Genomic DNA, 21,205 nt, shown 5'->3' with positions numbered 1-21,205 from the left:
AGTTAATTATTTACAACATCTGTCTAAGTGTCTTTGTAACAAAACTTATATTTCATTTAAAATATTTTTGAATAATACCAAAATAACACAGACTATGTTCATGGACAACACTTTTCATGCCAGAGTCCAGTAAGAATACAATAACTTATAAGGGAAACAGAGCAGCAGCATAAATAATTAACTCAGACTGCATAAAAAACAAGGTAAATTTTCAACTTCAAATCCCTATTGTAAGTCCATGGAGTAAAGTTCACCTGTGGCCATTGATCTCTTTACCATCATTGATCAAATGGAGAGATGAACTTAGAAACATGAGATAATGGAAACCTCATGTTAAAATACAGTGCTGTCTAGGATGCACTGCTTAAAGAGAAATATGACCTACTCATCTCAAGCAATGATAAAATTGTATTATTGATAGTATTGTCTAATGTTTAGAGCATTTGTAATCTGTGGCAGGTGATTAAATCAGCACTGTGCTTTATTATTCATTTATAAAAAATATTTTGAGTGATCATGATATACCAGGTCATGTTCTAATCTTGGGTATATAGCCGTGAAGAAAAAAGATTGAAATCACCGTCCTTAGGGAGCTTACATTCTAACAGTTTTTAATGTAAACTACAAAATAATATGGTGAGGTGAGAGCTGTTACTATTTTCATTTTGTAGCTTTTTATTAAAATATATTAAGAGAAAAGTACAATACCATAATAGCACAGAACAATGAATTCTCACAAACTGAACACATTTCACAGTAAGAAATAGAATGTCCCAGCACCCCAGAAGTCATTGCATATGCCCACCGCCAATTTGAGACACTATCTTGATTTGTAACGGTGTAGATCAGTTTTGCCTGGTTTTACACTGCATAAATGGAACCATGCAGTATTTTTATGTCTCACTCCTTTTGTTTAATATTTTCCTTGTGAGATTCATCTATAGCTTTGTGGGGCCAGTAGACAGTTCCTCCTCTGCGTAGTATTTCATTCTGTTAATATGCCGCAATTTATCCATCCACTCTATGGTTCATGGACATTTGAGTGACTTCCAGTTTAGGGATATACCTCTGCTTATTTTCATTTTTTTCTTTTAATTTGAAAAATAGGGATCCCTGGGTGGCGCAGCGGTTTGGCGCCTGCCTTTGGCCCAGGGCGCGATCCTGGAGACCCGGGATCGAATCCCACATCGGGCTCCTGGTGCATGGAGCCTGCTTCTCCCTCTGCCTGTGTCTCTGCCTCTCTCTCTTTCTCTCTGTGTGACTATCATAAATAAATAAAAATTTAAAAAAAAATTTTAATTTGAAAAATATCAGATGCTATCACCTGAATTCTACCATTACATTGTATTATGCTTTCAAAATCACGTATTTATCCATCTATTCATTCATTTTTTGGATGTATTTGAAAGCAAGTTGCAGGTAGCTATGCATGCCCCCCTAAATACATAAGCAAACATATCATTAGCTTAAGCTCAGTATTTTTTAAGATTGTTCTTTTGATATGAAATTTATAAAGAAATGTGCAACTGTCAAAGGTATAGTCTATGGGTCTTGAACAATGCATTCACCAGTATACCTCAGGCTGCTACCAAGTTCCCCCTGACTCCTGTTATACATAACCACTGCTCTGACCTTTCCACTAATCATATTTGTCTGTTCTAGAATCTCATATGCATGGAAAATACAAATACTCATTTTTGGTAAGGCTTCTTTCATTCAGCGTAGTGTTTGGGATTTATTCATGTAGTTTTGTGTACCAGTAATTCATTCCTTTTTATTGCTTAAATTTCATAAACGGGTACTCTGAAGCTTAGAGAGTATTGAAGTTGGTTTGTCAAAACACACAAAGCTAGCGAGTATTAAGCCAGGATCAAAGAAAGTTCTTTTTAAAGTTATAATAGGGGCTCCTGGGTGGCTCAGTCAGTTAGGCATCTACCTCCTGCACAGGTCATGATCTTGAGGTCCTGGGGTCAAATAACGTCAGGCTCTCTGCTCAGTGGGGAGTCTGCTACTCCCTCTCCCACTGTCCTTCCCTCCTGCTCATGCTCTGTCTCTTGCAAATAAGTAAACGAAATCTTAAAAAATAAAAATAAACTAAAATTAAAATATATACTGAGATATCAAAATTAAATATCTGAATTTTTAATCAAAGTTACCATCATCTAGTAATTTATATAGTAAGTGTCTTGCATTTAAAAATGAAACTAAATGAGGAAGTGTATTTCATGTTTCAAAAATTAAAAGTCTGGAAGATATCTTTTATTCCAGGTAAGAACAAAGTCAAACAACGTAATTTTAAAATACTGATTTTTTTGAAACTATATTTACCTGGTATTAACTTCAAAGGGTATACAGTGAAAAGTCTCCATCCCACACTTGTCCCTCAGCCACCCAGTTTCCTTCTGCAAAGATACATAATGCCACCTTATCTTATGCATTTTTCCAGAGTTATCTTAAGCATATATAAGCAAATGTATACCTTCTTTTTTTCACTTAGTTTCTTTTCCCTTAGTTTAGATTGGAGATCATTCTACAGCAATGCCTAAGTGACTTTCTGATTTGTTTTTCAGATCGACATAGTTTTCTATTATATGGATGTATAATTTAAATCAAATTCATTATTGTTGAATAATGAAGTTATCTACCAAATTTTATTATTGCTAAAATTTCTGCAATGTTTAGTACTACACATGCCATTTTGTACATGTGTGAATCTATAAGTACAATAAATCCCTAGATGCAGATAAATACTGGTAGTAAATTTTTCTAATGGAAATTACACCAACCAACTCTCTCAATAGCAAAATACAAGAGAACATTTTCCCACAGTACCAATAGTGCTATTAAATACTTCATGTGAGTAATTTGATTTGTAAGAACATAATCATAGTATAATTTATATTTCTCTGTGAGATTGAAGGCTTTTACATAAATTTGAAAGCCATCTTTAAATCTCTCTCAGGGCAGCCCTGGTGGCTCGGCGGTTTAGCGCCGCCTGCAGCCCAGGGTGTGATCCTGGAGACCCTGGATGGAGTCCCATGTCGGGCTCCCTGCACGGAGCCTGCTTCTCCCTCTGCCTGTGTCTCTGCCTCTCTCTCTCTCCTCTCTGTGTATTCTCATGAATAAATAAATAAAATCTTTAAAAAAAATAAATCTCTCTCAATATTTTTTAATTTCAAAGGGAGAAACAGTAACATTGCAGTGGAGAAACCTGGCAAGTACCACCTTATCAAAGTGAGAAGAGGTAATATCATCAGTAATTGGACACATCAACATCATGTATTTTACTCATTTTTCTATTAAAGTGTTGACCTTTTTATTGTGGGCTTGTATGAACTTTTTATAGATCAAAAAAAATAGAATTGGTCTGTGATTTTGAGTCACATAATTTTTTTTTCCTGGTGTGCTATTTATCTTTTATATTTGTTATGGTGGATTTTGCAAGTTAATCAATTAATCTTTTCCTTCAAGATTATGGGATTTGTGTTAAAGTTAGAATTACTACAATATTGTGTTGTTGCTGTTGTTTTTTTAAATATTGCCTTGGGGGTGCCTGGATGGCTCAGTCAGTTAAGCATCTGACTCTTGGTTTGGGCTTAGGTTGTTATCTCATAGATTGGTGGGATTGAGTCCTGCGTCTGGGCTCCTTACTTTATGGGGAGTCTGTTGAAAGATTCTCTTCCTCTGTCCCTTCCCCCACAATCATGCAGGCGGTCTCTCTCCCTCTCTCTCTAATACTGCCATGGTATGTTATGACACTCTTTTGGTTTAAATTTCAGTCAATGAATATAAAACAAATCTTTCTGAACAGAGTCAGATAAGTATGCAATCTCATTTTTTTTTAAAGATTTTTTTGAGAGAGAGTGTGCAAGCAGTGGGAAGGAGTGAGCCAACTGTTCGCTGAACAGGGAGCCAGACATGGGGCTCCATCCCAGGGCCCTGGGATCATGACCTGAGTTGAAGGCAGATGTTTAACTGACTGAGCCATCCAGGTGCCCCACAAGCTCATTTTTCCCAGAGAGTTGCCATATTATTCTGATTACTCATCAAATAATTCATGTTTTTTGCCATGGATCTGAATTTCCACCTTTGTGATATGCTAAATTCTTGTATGTTTCAGCATCTACTCTAGTCATGTCTTTTAGTACTATATTTTTAGCTATCCTAGCTATAGAATATATGTGAGCATCTAATAAATGTAGTCCTCACAAGGAGAAAGTGGAATAACATCTTTGATATGTTAAATGAAAATAATTGCCAACCTTGAATGCTATAACTACCAAAAACATTTTCAAAAAATAAAGATGTTTTCAAATAGATAAAAATGTAAAGAGTATGTCAATAATAGAACTCTGCCCAAAGAACTGCTAAATGGAATGCTGTAGACTAATGATAAATGAAACATGAAAATTCAGGAAGGAAATAATAGCAAAGAATAAAAGGTGGGGGAAAGAGCTTAAGACTATGGGTAAGTATAAGAGAATATTGACTGCCCAAAAGAAAACCGAAATGCTTACATGGCAAATAAATATGTAGAATTAAAATGCATGGCATCAATAATGCAAAAGCCAGGAGTGAAGAAATGGACGAAATGTGCTCTTATGTTTCTAGGACTTTTAAGGAAGTTGTAGAGGTAATAATGCCTACTTAATTAGCATTACTCAAGGTTCGGTATTAAAATTTCTAGGTTAACCCAACAGAATAATGTTTAAAAAATATGTAACTAATAGATTAAAGGGATAAAAGTAATTACAAAAAACTCAAACATGATTATCATAAACGAAGACAAGAAAGTAGACAGGAAGGAGCAAAAACTTATTGGTCAGATTTCTGCTTATGGCCAAGATGGAGTAACAGGAACTGGATAAACTCTCCCACTGAAACAACTTAAAGAAAAAAATAGACAAAATTTAAAAAACAATAGTCTTTAAGGCGTTGGAGGTTAGGCAATGAGATGAGCCCAGTTATCACCCCAGGTTACTGCCTGAGGGTTTCCTCCACATTACAGAGTATAGTGGTCTTCCTGAGGTGAGGAGATGGAACTGAGAATTATGAAACCAAAGCAGGTAGGATTCAGAGTGCAAAGTCAGGAGAGAAGAGAGCTGCACAGATAGATCTGCAAAGCATTCATGTTAGGTTTTTAGCTGAGCATCGACAAGAATATCTGGGTGAAAAACATGTCAGAGGCCATGGAAGGTATCACCTGAGATCAAAGGGAGGAATGCCTGAAGTCCATTTGGGATTAGGGAGGGAGAATTTCTGTTCTCACAAGTCAGAGTGGGACACTTCATGACTTACATGGCATTCATAGAGCTCTCAGGTTTTTACCCCAGTGGTAGGGAAAAATTGGTCCTGCCTAACAGCTTAAAGCAGGCACAAAGAAAATGATGCCAGATGGAAATCTGGATCTATATAAAGACTGAAGAGCACTTCAAAACGTACCCATGTGAACAATTTTAAAGATTTTTAGATTATTTAAATATTTTAAGAAGATATCTGATGGTTTAAAGCAAAAATGACAAAAATAATTTACTGTGGGTTTATATTATACTAAAAGTAAAATGTTGACAATAGCACAAAGGTTGGGAAGGTAGAAATGTTTTGGGAAGGTAGTATGTTTTAAGGTCTTTATACTAATACATGAGCAGGTTTAATATTACTTATGGATGGATTGAGATAGGTTGAAGATATTTACTAAAAACCTGAAAGTAATCAATAGAATAACGTAACAAAGAGTTACAGGTAATAGCCAATAAGGTATATAAGTTAAAATCATAAAAAAAAGAACCTATTTATTTAATGCAAAACAGGTCAGAAAACAAGATAAAGGTGGTAGTTGGGGGGGGGAGGAAGCAGATAGGATGAATAGAAAATAAACAGCAAGAGGGCAGATTTAAACTTAGCCATATCAGTGATTTAATTAACTGTAAAAATTTTAAATATCCAACGTAAAAGGCAGAGATTGGCTGATTGGATTGAAATATAAAGGCCCAACTAGATGCATTCAATAAGAAACCCATCTTTCACAAATATACAAATAGGTTAAAAGTAAACTGTGGATAGATAGACTGTACCGTAGTGGGCTATACGGAGGCTCCAAAAAGATATGTCTTTGGTGTGACCTTTTTTGGAAAAATGGTCTTTGCAGATGTATTTGAGTTGAGAATCTTGAGATCATTCTGGATTATCACAGTATGCCCTAAATCCAATGAAAAATGTCCTTGTAAGAGTGAGGGAGAGGGAAGTTACACAGAAGAGGAGAAGACAATGTGACCACAAAGGCAGAGACTGGAGTGATGTGGCCAGAAGCCAGGGCACATCTAAAGCCATCAGAAATTGGAAGAAGCAAGGAACAGATTCTCTCCCAGAGCCCTCGAGAGAGAGAGTGCAGCCCTGCCAATACCTTAGTTCTAGATGGTCTCCAAAACTGTGGAAGGATATATTTCTATTGCTTTAAATCAATGATTTTGTGGTAATTGTTATAAAAGCTGTATGAAACTAATACACAGGGATCCCTGGGTGGTGCAGCGGTTTGGCGCCTGCCTTTGGCCCAGGGCGCGATCCTGGAGACCCGGGATCGAATCCCACGTCGGGCTCCTGGTGCATGGAGCCTGCTTCTCCCTCTGCCTCATTCTCTCTTTCTCTCTCTCTCTCTCTCTCTCTGTGACTATCACAAATAAATTTTAAAAAATTAAAAAAAAAAGAAACTAATACACATGCTAACAATGATCAAAAGAGAACTGGAATATAGAACAATGTAAATGCAATCAGTGCCAATGAACTTAAAATGGTTAAAATGTTAAATTTTATGTTATGTGTATTTCAACGCAATTAAATATTTTTCAAATGTAAGAGAGAGAGAGAGAGAGAGAGAGAGAAAGAGAGAGAGAACAGGAGTTGCTATATTAAGTCAAATAAAATGGATTTTAGAACAGAGAATATTACCAAGGATAAAGAAGTTCATTCCGTAATTACAACATGCTCAGTTTATCAAGACAACATAATAATCCTAAACATCTCTATAAGTAATAAAAGAGCTTGAAAACATGTGTAGTTTAATCAATTTTTGTTTTTTGAATCATGGGGAAATATACATATCCACAATTATAGTCCAAGATTTTAAATAATCATCTCTCAGTAACTGACACAGGTAGACGGAAAACCAGTAAGTATTCAAAAGTCTTGAACAACACTCTCACCTAATTTGATTTACTTACTATTTGCAGCACACTCTACATGATGGCAGGATAGACATCCTTTCCATGTGCACATAAAAGATTTATCAAAGAGACTATATTCTGGGCCATAAAACAAGTCTCAATTTAAATAATAAAAAATACTAGAGTGGGATTAAATTACTAATCCAAAACAATGATATCTAGAATATCTGCAAGCATTTGTTATTTAAACACATCTGTAAATAATCCACGGGTCAAACAAGAGGTCAAAAGAGAGAGTACTTGAGTTAAATGAAAATGAAAAACATTACATCAAAATTTGTCAGATACAGCTAAAGTAATCCTTAGAGGTAAATCTAAAGCACAGACTACTTATCTTGGAAAACAAGGATTTCAAAACAATGACTCACTTTTTAAGAATTAGAAAATGAAGGCCAAATGAAATTAAAAGTAAACAGAGGAAATTAATAGCTGATCTAAATTTCATATGAAGATGCAAAAGACCTAAAATAGTCAAAGCTACTTTGCAAAAGAACAAAGTTGGAGGACTTAAACTACTTGAGTTCAAGCTTTCTTTTAAAGCTACAGTAATCAACACATCATAATACTGGCATAAAAATAAACAGATCAGTGGAAAAGAAAAGAATTCAGAAAGAGATCAATACTTAAATGGGTAATTGATTTTTGGCAAATGTGCAAAAGCAACTCAACGCAGTGGAGATAGAATAGCCATATCTATGAGCGAGGCTAGAGCAATTGGTTTTCCATATGTAAAAAAAACAAGCTTTGATCCATTCTTTGTACCATATGCAGAAATTAATTTGAAATGGTTCAGAAAATATACAAACCAAAATGACACAAGTTCTAGTAGAAAAACTTAGTGGAAATTCTTTGTAACTTTGAGTTATGAGTTTTTAGATGCAACACCATAAATTTATTTATTTATTTATTTTTATTATTATTATTTTTTATGGTGTAGGAGGCAGAACATGTGGGATTCCCATAGGTGTCCAGGAGTGAAATGCCCTGGCATAGCCCACTGTCTTCTTTTTCTTTAATTTTTTTTATTGGAGTTCAATTTGCCAACATATAGCATAACACCCAGTGCTCATTCTGCCAAGTGCCCCCCTCAGTGCCCGTCACCCAGTCATCCCGTCCTCCCGCTCACCTCCCCTTCCACTACCCCTTGGTTCATTTCCCAGAGTTAGGGGTCTCTCATGTTTTGTCACCCTCACTGATATTTTCATTCCTTTCTCTTTATTCCCTTTCACTAATTTTTATATTCCCCAAATGAATGAGACCATATGTTTGTCCTTTCCTAGTTGACTTATTTCACTCAGCATAATACCCTCTAGGTCCATCCATGTCGAAGCAAATGGTGGGTATTCGTCGTTTCTAATGGCTGAGGAATATTCCATTGTATACATAAACCACATCTTCTTTATCCATTCACCTTTCGATGGACACCAAGGCTCCTTCCACAGTTTGGCTATTGTGGACATTGCTGCTAGAAACATCCGGGTGCAGGTGTCCCGGCGTTTCACTGCATCTGTATCTTTGGGGTAAATCCCCAGCAGTGCAATTGCTGGGTCGTAGGGAAGGTCTATTTTTATCTCTTTGAAGGACCTCCACACAGTTTTCCAGAGTGGCTGCACCAGTTCACATTCCCACCAACAGTGCAAGAGGGTTCCCCTTTCTCCACATCCTCTCCAACATTTGTGGTTCCCTGTCTTGTTAATTTTCACCATTCTCACTGAATACCATAAATGAATAAAAGAAAAATTGGTAGATTTCATCAAAATTAAGAAGTTCTGCTTTTCAAAAGACACTGTTACGAGAATGAAAAGACAAGTAACAGACAAGGAGAAAATATTTGCAAGTCATTTATCTGATAAATTTATCTTCTATCCAGAATAAAGAATTCTTGAAATGTAGGAAAACAACCCACCCTGTTTTTAAAAGTAGACAAAGACAGACTTAGGGTGCTTGAGTGGTTCAGTTGGTTAGGTGACTGGCTCTTGATTGATTGATTGATTTATATTTATATTTTTATTTTTTTCCGGCTCTTGATTTTGGCTCAGGTTATGATCTCAAGGATTGTGGGACTGAATCTCAGGTCAGGCTCTGCGCTCAGCAAGGGTCTTCTTGAAATATTCTCTCCCTCTGGCCCTTCCCCCCACTCACTTACACTAAGATAATAAATCTAAAAAAAAAAAAGTAGACAAACACTTGAACAGGCTCTTCATCAGACATATGGCTGGCAAAAGAACACATGAAAAGATGTTCATCATCATTAGGATTAGAGAAATGTAAACTAAAACACAATGAGAGAATACTACTCATCCTACTCATCGGTATAGAATATTCCAAAGGATGTTTGACTGTAGCAAGTGTTCCTGAGGATGTTACCAATGTATAAATATGCAAAGAAACATATTGGTGGGACACACTGCATTGCTTCATAGCCTCAAAACAGTGGTCTCATTGAAAATCGTAATGGGCAAATAAATCAGGAGGAGGAAAGATTTGAGGAGCTGGCTTAGTCAATTCAGTGACCTTGTTTACACATTCAATACGATACAAAGAGCAAAGAGGAGTCTCTACTGGAAAAGTATCTAGAATCAGAGATGAAAACGAGAAAGAGGGGGTGGTGGATGGAGTTATACCACTTTTTTTTTGATCCTCACTCACACAATGTTTTCTCTTGACTGATCCAGTTGTCTCGAGACTGGTGCTGCACTGCTGTGTACTAGAGGGGCATGCCATCAAGTCACAGGACCCAACATTCATACCATTAAATTTGGGAGTACGTGCTCCTAAAGGAACATCAGAGCCATCACATCTTTTACCTTATGCGGCCAAATTAGGGGTGTATGCAGTCCCCTTACTAAGCAGCAAGGACAATCCTATAATTCTTTATCTGTCAAATCTAACAATCTCCCTGGGAATAGGACAAATGGGAGGACATGGTAAGACTGATGTTATTGTCTGCTCTAAGGGTAATTAGTAAAACCGAGCCAGGGGAGGAAGGTCTGGGTTGAAAGAGTATGCAATAAAAAGGAACAGGAGATTTGGCAAACAAGAGAGTTTTACCTGAAAATACTCTTAGCTGTCTCTCTCTGCTCTGGTGCTAATGGCTAATGTCAGTAGCCACTTGACCCCTTTTTCCCAGAAAAGGAAAATTGGATTCCAGCTGATTTATGAGTCTGTCCAATCTCCACTTGGACAAACTGGAAATGTGATGCAACACCCTCTGTGATTTGAATACCAGTATCTAGCTACCTTTCGGCTCACCGTTTGTGATCTAAATTTCCTTGATTGGTTTCTAGGTAATCTGAAATTAACAGTATCCCCAAATTGCACAATATGGAGGTTGTTAAAGAGCAAACTCAGCATGCTGACAGTGAGGCTCTGAATGAAGACGAGTTTTCCCTGGGAAAGCTGCCTGGGTTGATGGGTAGAAGATTGCTGCTGCTTACCAGTAGTCAGTACTTCCTTTACAGCAAATATGAACATGGATGGAATTAAAAGGTATTTTAGGAAAATGGCAATGGAATTCAGATGGCCTCAAAGAGAAAGTAACAGTAGGAGGAAGACCCTTAGCAACATTGTAAACCTATGTCTTTAGTAACACTGTGAAAGTAAATATGTTATTGGACTACTCTTTTAATGTACCTTGATAAAGATCAATTGCAAAGATTGACAGCAAGAAGAATTTATTTCAAATATTCAAACAATGTTTGGCAGGTATGAAACTTAATGATGCTTTGGCATAGCAAGGGCAAAGTTTCGACCAAATTCATTTTGTTTTCATTTAGATCATAATTTTTAAAAATACCAGTATTACAAATAAATTTTCTGAAGTAATAGTGAAATATTCATACAATGAATCTCTACATTGTAAGATCTGTTTCTGAAATAGGCTTTTATAAATTTTTTAGGTAAAAAGGTGTCCTCAATTTATACAAGCTTCAGAAGCTATTTTAGGTGTTGCTCCATAAATATTTCTTGAAACTAGTAAGTTTTTAGAATATTTCCTTTTACATGGGTTGGAAATTTTTACACATACTCAAATATATAAGTATTTCTCTGAATTATTTGAGAAATAATAAAGAAGTTATCACCAAAGTCTTTTCATAGGAAATCTTTGTTGAAAGAGGAACTATAGATGATCACTTTCTTTATGATGAGAATCAATGACTGAACAATAAACAAATTAAGAGCAAGCCTATTAGATGGGGCACCTGGATGGCTCAGTTAGTAGAGCATACCATTCTTGATTTTGGGATTGTGATTTCAAGCTTCTCCCAACCCAAAAGCCAGCCAGCCTATTAGCAAATTTAGCTATTAGCAATAAGCAATCCAAAAGATAGTATTTTCTTATTTAGTAAATGTAAATGTACAAGGCTTTCATTGCTACAGGCAAAAATTTAGAAGTTATAAAGATAATAAACCTGGGGAAAAAAATCACCTATTGAGAAAAATAATTCTGAATACAGAATGCCTAATGTGAATTTATTCCTCTCAAGCATGAAGCCAAAATACAATAGGAATAACAAGCTGTATTAGGGGTATGTAGATAAAACTTTCCAAGGATCTAAAAGCATGGATTTTATTTCCAAAAATCATAGCTATATAACAATATATTTGTTCATACATTTAAAACTAAATTTAAAAAAATGACACCGTATGGTCATAATGACATCTACTGGACATTTGGGTTAATAACAGTTAGTAAGAAGGTTAATTTGAAACTCTTCTAACTTCACCATTAATAAACTCATGTAAAAGAAAATTAGATTGCAGTTAATACATTTATTTTCCTTCTTTAATATAATGTAGTATATCTCTGTAGAAAATAGGTACTTCTAAAGTAAAAGGTTTAATTACTTCTCAGCTAGTCCTCCAAACCACCAACAAATATACAGACAGGCCTTTTAGCTTTCAGGTGTTAGAATCCTGATACAGATTTATCACATAGCTTAGAAGGAATGTAAATAATAAATAAATGTAGGATATTATATAAAATTTTTAAAAATTTAGTCTGGGGCACCTTGGTGGCTCAGTGGTTATATGTTGAACTCTTGGTTTCAGCTCAGGTCATGATCTCAGGGTTGTGGGAAAGAGCTCCCCATTAGTGGGGAATCCACTTGAGATATTCTCTCTCTCTCCTTCTGCCCCTCGCCTCCTGTGCATGTGCACTCTAATAAACCAATCTTAAAAAAAAAAAATTTAGTCTGAGTTTCAACAATAGAAAAAATTTTAACATCTGGAAGTCATATAGTATCCTGTAGTATATGACATATACTACAGTATATAGTATAGTATACAGTATACTATATAGAAATACTTTTTGGTCATAACCATCTTAAATTAATAGCAATAAACATTATACCCTGGTGGTTTAATTTACCAGGATTTCTTATACTAAGATTTTGTTAAATGAAATTTTGAGAAAAGCAAAGCATTGGGAGAGTCAGCAAAAATGTTTGAAAAATACTAAGAATTCCTACACTTTATTGAAAGAAAAAAATGGCAAAGAAGTAACAAAAATTCTACAGTGAATTTCAATATATTCTAACACACCAAAATGGTCTTTAGAGCCATCCTAACCAAATCTCAGCAATTTCAGACTAATTAGATTTAATCTTCATTCTAACAAATTAGTAAGCCAGTTAAATGATCTCTGCATTTTTAGCTACCACTGATTCATTTAAAGTTAAAAACTTTTATGGCTTTCATTTACAAACAGACTTCGAGATGCCATCAGATTTCAAACAGCCACTTGAATTAGGCTTCTGTGGTCCTGAAATCACAGTGGCCTAGTACTAGTAATAGTGACCCAAAACTGTTGAGAATAACAAGTTAGGTTTCAATACCTAATCATGATCAGGTCTATGTATATGATTTTGGTGACAAGTTTCTCTTAAAAGCAACAAAATGCTCTTTTTCGGTCAAATTATAACTCCAATCAGTTCAAAGTGAAGGGCTTTTAGTATATATATAAAGGGGCAGGTTGAATTTAATTTCCCTAAAGGAGCTCACTAGCCTATCTGGATGGTCCAGTTAGTCAGGGAAATAAATGGAGATGTTGTCTAGAGCATTGTGAGATTATTTTATCTTCTTGTCACTTCTAAGTGTGTTGCAGACTCTTTTCTTTCCAAAATTTGTTTTAGAAAAATGCTTCAATTTATCTATAAAATGAGAGTATAAGCTATTGTTTTCTCTTTTGGAATATGATTATATTCAGACTAATATAATATTTTAAGACAAAAGACATGAATAATAGTGTTAGAAATATTTTATGACATTGCAGTTTCTAACATGCATAAAGCTATAAAATAATAAAAGGAACAACAGATTATGAAACAGTTTAGTTATTGTTACATATATATATTTTTTAATTTTAATACAGAGTCAGATTTTAGAAGCTGTACAAAGGAGAGCCAAAAACACTTTACACATTCATGATTAGCTTTAGTATTTTTTACGGTACATACTGAAAATGTTATCATTTACTAGTAAGGAATGCCAAGTGTGTCCATCACCATTTGAATAGCTTGTAGGGGATTTGTGATTTCTTCCATGTTATCTCTTCTCAAAACCCAGTCTGGTTTAAGTCTGTGAAAAGAATAAAAATCTTGGATTAACAAAGTTCTTCCCTTAAAAGAGTTACTTTCACTGTTTTGTCTTAACAAAAATGTGGCCACTCCTGAACACTGCAGATTCCTTACAACCGTCTCACCTGTTTGAGAGGTTACTGCCTTTTACCACTGTCAGGTTATTTCTCACCATCCTTCCTCCTTTGAGGCTTATGCTATTTAGCTCTCTTACTACTGCCTTCTGGTCTTCTAATAAACTCCTGGTATTTTGTTCTTTGTAACTTGGTTCTTGGTCTTCTCGGCTCCTGCCACCATTCTCAGTAACTTCAACATCCTTGTAGCTAGCCCCAAATCCAACAATCTCATCTGTCAGTTTTGTCCCCCTTTCCTTCTGTTCTACCTCAATTGACTCCATCTTCCATGATCACATAATAGCCTTCGTCGTCAGCAAGTACCACACCACTGACTTCTCAATCTGAGACTGCCATTCTCCCACCACTTCTGATTCATCCATGTTGTTTGATTTAATACATCTACTGTATTTAATCTTCCACCCCATGAGATCTCTAATTCATTGACCTCAACATGTACCTATCACTCATCATAATGCTGACATCACTTCCCTCCTTATCTAGTGTAGGTCCACCAATAGAATCCCCTTGGCAAATTTCATTCATTCTATTGTTTCTCTTTCCTATTAAATTCATATGGAAAGTTCTATTTGGATTCCAAGTTGAATCCAAATATCAGACTTCTCCATTCCCGTATAGCTGAACAGGAGGAAAAGAAAGACTGCAGAAACAGGATGATTGATTTTATGTCAATAATTACAAAACTAAATGAGTGCTTGCAATTGCCTAGTATGCTTCCTTCCTCTTTCCCCAAGATGATCATTTTATTCCTTTCTTCTCTTCAAATGTCTCTGCATACCCTCTCTGGTCTGCTTTTGAGCTGATGCTTATAATCTCATGCTTCATTAGGAAAATAACATCCATCAGAGGGGGGCTCATCCATCTTTCTCACATAACTCTCTACTACGTTATACATTTCCATCTTCTTATTTCCTGTTAAAAATCTAAACATCTCTTAATTGGTAAGTGGTCAAAGTGTGGTAAAGCCATACAATGGAACAGTACTCTGTGACAAGAGGGAATGAAACTATAATTCATGCATCAACATAAATAAACTTCAAAAAGATTAAACTAAAAAAAAAAATCACAAGAAGCTGTATACTGTATGATTCCACTTGTGTAACAATGTAAAAAACACAAAACTAAAAGTATTGAAGATAAGCAGTTGCCAAAATCTAGGGGTTAAAAGGAGATAACTGATTGCAAAGGGGCACAAAGTAACTTTGGTGTGATAGAAATATTTTTTCTCAGTTGAAAAAAATGAGAAGCTATTCACTTATGTTAATCAGACTTTTAAAAACATAACTGGTATTAAAAGTATCAGTCCCTTAAATAGAAATCATATGTAGAAATGGTTCTCACTAATATGTTTAAAGCAAGTAGGCTCTCTTTTGTTATACCGTGAAATATGCAAGCATAAATCCAATTTACAACTACTATATAGTTTATTAGTAATTATAAAGCTAACCACTATGTAACTCAGGTCAAAAAATAGTGCATTGTCAACACTGTAGGATTTATGCCTTGTAGAGAAGTGCTGAGTGATGGAAATGGAGACAGGGAAGGAAGGGAGGGAGGAAGGAAAGAAGGAAATTAAACATCATGAGTTAACATAGTTCATCAAAATCAATTAAATCTTTAATTAATAAGGTAAAACCAGAAAATGCTAAATTAATCCTTTTAAATAAAATTTTCTTTGCCTCAGCAAAATGTAAAAGTCATAGTTCTAATGTTTTGAATTTTGGGCCAAAAATGAATTCATAAATAATAACAAATTTATATATTAAATCAGTATTATAATTCTAATTTATAACATCTAACAGAAGGATGTTGCTGGAGTTCTCTACAACAGAAAACCAATTTTTCTATGTAAATCGTATTCTAATAAACCTGACTCTAAAAACTATGTAACAGAATGTTTAAATTACTAGAGAAGTTTCTAAATGCTGACTCAAAGCGTCTGAACTTCTGGCAATTCAGAGCAGAAACTGAGTTTGCAGCCTGGCATGGATCTGGGAGTAAGAACTTAAGAGTGGCACAAAAAGGCATGAGGTGTTCAGGTTTGCTTTTGTGACAAGACTCATATTCAGATGGTCTTGTGTACCTGGTCTCTCTGGGTGGTCTATTTGGTGGTCTTATCTTTTTGTGATGCCAAGATTCATCAACAGATTTGATTATTGTCACCTATATCAATTTAATTCATCTAAAGCTTTGCTATCAAACTTGCATAAATCATGGACTAGAGAAGACCTATTATTTCATTAGGGGCTACAAAATAGGGATAGTTTCATATTCTCTCTGCGTTTATTAAACAATTTTTTAATAGAAAATTCCGACATCAACCATTTGATTACCCTATACAGTATATATAAGAAAAATGGGACACACTTGATTCTTTCCTTTTACCCATAGTAAGCATCACGAGTTGTTTATGTAGCATCCTTCAAGGGTAACCAACGATTTTTTCCCCTTAGTATCATCAAAAACTCATGAATTTTTCATGAGATATTCCATTTGTTTTTCAATTCTCAATCTGTATGTGTCACCACCTCCCCACTAGCCTCCATCTTGCTGAGTCCAATGGGCATTTTTCAGACCTTATCTAACAACCTCTCAGTAGTATTCCACACAGTTGATGTGACACTACTCTGGAATATCCTCTATCCAATTACCAATTCTTCTTCAGAGCTGTTGGCTGGTTCTTTCTCTGAGTTCGGGAGAAATGGGTTCTGAGGGTTGGTTTGGGAATTTCTTTTCTAGGTATTCTCTTCCCCTAAGGTGATCACATTTATTACCACAGCCTTAAATGTGATCTAATGATTCCTGAATTTCAATCTCTCAACTGATTCTTCTGCCTAGAACCACAGCCCTGATTTTCTAATGGCTTGTTTGGCTTTTCCTCTAATTTGTCACAGGTATCTTAGGCTTACCCAAAACAAAACCCATGATTCAATGCCCCCTCCCACCCTATCTTCTGTCCTTTCAACTTTTATTTCTTGTAATTACATCCCAGTTTCCCAGTGATGCTATTTTAGCAGGTCCTGTAAGTTACTCTCTATCCTAGCAGTTACCACAATCTTAATTACTTTATTCACTTATTTGCTTACTGTGATTCTCCTGAAATTACATAACTCCATGCTATGCAATAATCACAAGTTCACCACCTATGGCAGATCCATAGGATTCTTACTCTCACACTGATAGAGGTGTCTGCTTGGTTAACCAGATAAGCTAATACCCATTTTAAAAAAATTTCTAAAGCTACCTGTCTTAAACTAATTAAACTTCTATTATTATCTCTCTAGGTCTGCTGTTGACTGAATGACCAGCCTCCCCAAAAAAGATATGTCCACATCCTAATCCTTAGAACCTGTAAATGTTACTTTATTTGGAAAAAGGGGTCTCCACAGATATACCTCACTGATGGATCTTGAGATAAGATCATCTTCTATTACCTGAACTGGCCCTAAATCCAATAAGGTGGAGGGAGAAGAGGCCCATGTGAAGACAGAGGCTTAGAATGGAGTTATACAGCCGCAAGCAAAGGAATACCTAGAGTCACCAAAAACTGCAAGAGTCAAGGAAGCATAGTGCCCTAGAGCCCTCAGAGAAAGTAAGGCTTTGCTGACACCCTGACTTTGAATTTCTGGTTTCAAGAACTGTCAGAGAATCAGTTACTGTTTGTTGTTTAAGGTCACCAAGTTTGTGGCAATTTGTTATAGCAGCTCTAGGGAAACTAGTACAAGGTCTCATAAAGAACTTCTTTAGAAGAAGAAATTTCAAGTATTAGGGAGATTAGGAGAGGAGCTGGAAGTTGGTATTGTAGCCAGGAGGGATTTTCAGCAGCTTTTGAACAGTATAGCTTGTTCTACATGAAAGAAAAAAAAACTTATATAGTAAAGCTTATTATAAAAAGCTAATTGTTAGACTTAGCAGTTAACTATTTAATACAAGGAATTTATCAAATGACTATTAAATACCCTAAGCCACAGTATTATTACTTCATTATTTACTGAGATTGTCTACTTTAGAGTTACTGAAGATTCTATTCTTATTCATATGTTGTTTCTCCATTGTCAAGCACAGTATCTTACTCAATAAATGTTTGTTAAATGAATGAATGAGTGAATGAACAGTGACATGAAACTACAGAGTTCATTTATTGCTTACCTTGAAACTATTCTGGTTCTTACAGGTGTTTCTGGAATAAAGGGAGTACTTATAGAAGAATTCATCTTTTGTTTATAAAGTGTTCTCTCAGTATTCATTTTATGTTTACGAGCTGTAAGCTTGTAGAGACTATAAATACGGTCAACAACTTTGGACTTACTTCGAACACTCTAAAAAAGAAAATGTACATTTATTAAAACTAATAAAAATTTTGGATCCCTTTTTTGCTAGTAAAATCAGCCATAATAGCCACTATACGGTAAACTTACGAATCTTTAACAAAATCAAAAGCCATGTTTTCCAAGTTCAGCAGTTAGACGTTTAACTTTTAATTTGCAAGAAAATTATATAAAGGTAAATATTTAAAAAATTGTACACCTAACTCCATACTGAATAAACAGGTAAATATTATTATAGTCCTTATACCTATTATATCCAGTTACCAAGTCCTGCGAACTTTCTCTAAGTTTCCAAAATTATCTACTTATCTCTCACAGCCCTAGGTCAGGTACAGTATTTTGCCTAGACCACTACATAGCTATACCTCTCTCCTTCCTGAATGGTCTCCCTACTTCCACACATGCTTTCTCAAATCCATTCTTCAATCAGTAGCCAAAGTCATGTTAGAACTTAAACTACAACATACTCCCTTGTGTAAAATCCTTCAGCGGTTTTGTTCTCAGGATGAAGGCCAGAATCCTATGAGGGTCTCACCACAGAAAAGCTTGAAATGTATTTATGGTTACAACAGGAGGATGAGGAGTCACACAGGCCTGGTTTTCTACCTTACTAGGATAATCTGTTACTTCCCTCAAGTAAATGGGAAATGGCTAATTATATAATGGTAATAAATTTTATTTTTAAAATTCAGTTTACTCAAAACAGAGGTGCAAAGAAAGGAGGGAAAAATAAAACAAGACAAAATCAGAGAGGGAGACAAACCATAAGAGACTCTTAACCATTGGAAACAAACTGAGGGTCCCTGGAGGGGAGGCAGGTGGAGGGATGGGGTAACTGGGTGATGGACATTAAAGAGGGCATGTGATACAATTTAAGTACTGGGTGTTATATGTAACTGATGAATCACTGAATTCTACTTCTGAAACTAATAATATGGTAAATGCTAATTACTTGAATTTAAATAAAATAAAAATTAAAACAAATAAATATCCTTATACATAGCTTAACAAAATAAGAATGTAAATATAACATTATAATAAATTATGTAAATGTAATAATGAAAATTTCCCCCAAATCAGAGTATCTTCCAATAGAATGGCTTAATAAAATTCAGTGTATTCATATTCATAGCTGTATAGCAATTTAAAGGAAAGATGTATTAACAATGCATTTAATGAGGAGTGCATGGGTGGCTCTGTCAGTTAAGGTCCAACTCTTGGTTTTGGCTCAAATCATGATCTCAGGGTCATGAAATGGAGGCTCACGTTTGGCTCTGAGCTAGGTGTGGAGCCTGCTTAAGATTTTCTGTGCCCCATCCCATTCATGCACTTTCTCTAAAATAAAACCAAAAAGCTTAGAAAAACATATTAAATGAAAAAAGCAAATTTCAGAGTGATTTGTTCTTATGGTACCAATTACACTAAAAACATATACACAGATGGTTGAAACAGGTGAAGGGAATAAAAAGCATACTTATGATGAGCAGAGTCATGTATAGGATTGCTGAATCATTATATTATACACCTGAATCTAATAGAACATGTATGTTAACTACACTGGAATTTAAATTTAAAAATACAAAAAAAAGGGATCCCTGGGTGGCGCAGCGGTTTGGCTCCTGCCTTTGGCCCAGGGCGCGATCCTGGAGACCCGGGATCGAATCCCACATCGGGCTCCCGGTGCATGGAGCCTGCTTCTCCCTCTGCCTGTGTCTCTGCCTCTCTCTCTCTCTCTCTCTCTCTCTGTGACTATCATAAATAAATAAAAAAAATTAAAAAAAAAATTAAAAAAAAATACAAAAAAAAATTCAGTTTAATACGTTAGAAAGACCTCCTGTATCAACAGAACACACCCAATGCAACACATAAACACCTCCTATATATCAACACAAAAGGCAGGTTTGAACATATACAAAACCCTATTTAAATTGGGATAGTTACTGAAGGAAAAATGTGAAAGTCTCAGACCTAAGAACCTAGAAAGATAACCTCAAAGCAAGAGAACTAGTACTTACAGAGGCCCTATTCGTTGTCTTCAATAAAACAGCTAACAAACAACAGGTTTTTGTAAAAATGCTTCCACCCTTGTCTGCAACTTTGTCACCAGGTTTTTCACGGTACATTTGCAAAAGGTCCAGCAGTGTATCTATGCAGTTTTCTACATCAGAAACTGCTGCAGTAGTTTTCTCATACTTGAACAGAATAAAAGCAAACATTATAGTAAACACATGTAGCCTTAGAAATAGCCCAAGCAAAAAAGTTCAAAAAGTTTTTGATCTAATACAGCAAGTGCAAAGGACTTCATGAAATGATTCCTTGGTAAAACTATCATTTCTGGATCCATTTTATATTCATGTCTGCATTTTAATAGTTTTTTTTCTTCCCAAATTCCACAAAATATGAATCAGATCTAAAATCTTTGAATGAACACCTTAAAGTAGATAAAAACAAGATTAACGACAAGCCAATTTTACTGAGAACCTCTTAGGAAAAACTTATTTGTGATAGCTAATCATAGGATAAAATAAAGACTAAGAATATATTTTTCCTGCTTCAATTACCTAACTGTATCATTAGATTCATGTTGAAATTTACATGGGAACAAATAATGCCAACGATACTAAGATAAAAATAACAAAACCTTATTAACAGTTAACATTTATCTGGCACTTTTACATATGAAGCATATTATATATGTGGACTCATTTCATTATCACAATAACATTGTGATTACTATTATACTATATATTATTATTACTATACCCATTTTACAGTTAAAGAAAGTAAAGTGGAGAGAGGCTAAGTAACCTATAATAAGCTGCAGAGCTGTGATTCAAACCCAGGCAGCATGGCATCAGTCTGTGTTCTTAAACCACCACTTCTCAGTAAGAAAATATCAGGTAAAATCTTCTAAGTTGTGGCTGAGGGATTGGGTAGGGAAGATA

At 35.3% G+C, this 21,205-nt stretch overlaps 1 protein-coding gene across 1 annotated transcript in view; it reads right to left on the bottom strand.

The window, feature by feature from the left end:
* Positions 1-13,631: 13,631 nt before the first annotated feature.
* The window catches only part of ASPM (assembly factor for spindle microtubules), a 69,162-nt gene continuing 61,588 nt past the window's right edge, over positions 13,632-21,205 (bottom strand). The window contains exons 26-28 of the mRNA NM_001197076.1: positions 20,276-20,452; positions 18,082-18,251; positions 13,632-13,799 (exon numbers count right to left, since the gene is read on the bottom strand). Coding sequence (NP_001184005.1) covers positions 13,697-13,799; positions 18,082-18,251; positions 20,276-20,452 — 450 coding nt within the window. The 3' untranslated portion in view covers positions 13,632-13,696. The remainder of the gene's footprint in view (positions 13,800-18,081; positions 18,252-20,275; positions 20,453-21,205) is intronic.

This window comes from Canis lupus, chromosome 7, assembly GCF_011100685.1.
Source record: "Canis lupus familiaris isolate Mischka breed German Shepherd chromosome 7, alternate assembly UU_Cfam_GSD_1.0, whole genome shotgun sequence".
NCBI classification, from domain to species: domain Eukaryota; kingdom Metazoa; phylum Chordata; class Mammalia; order Carnivora; family Canidae; genus Canis; species Canis lupus.
Note: the sequence above shows the minus strand (reverse complement) of the source record. Positions and strands in the feature narration are given on the sequence as shown.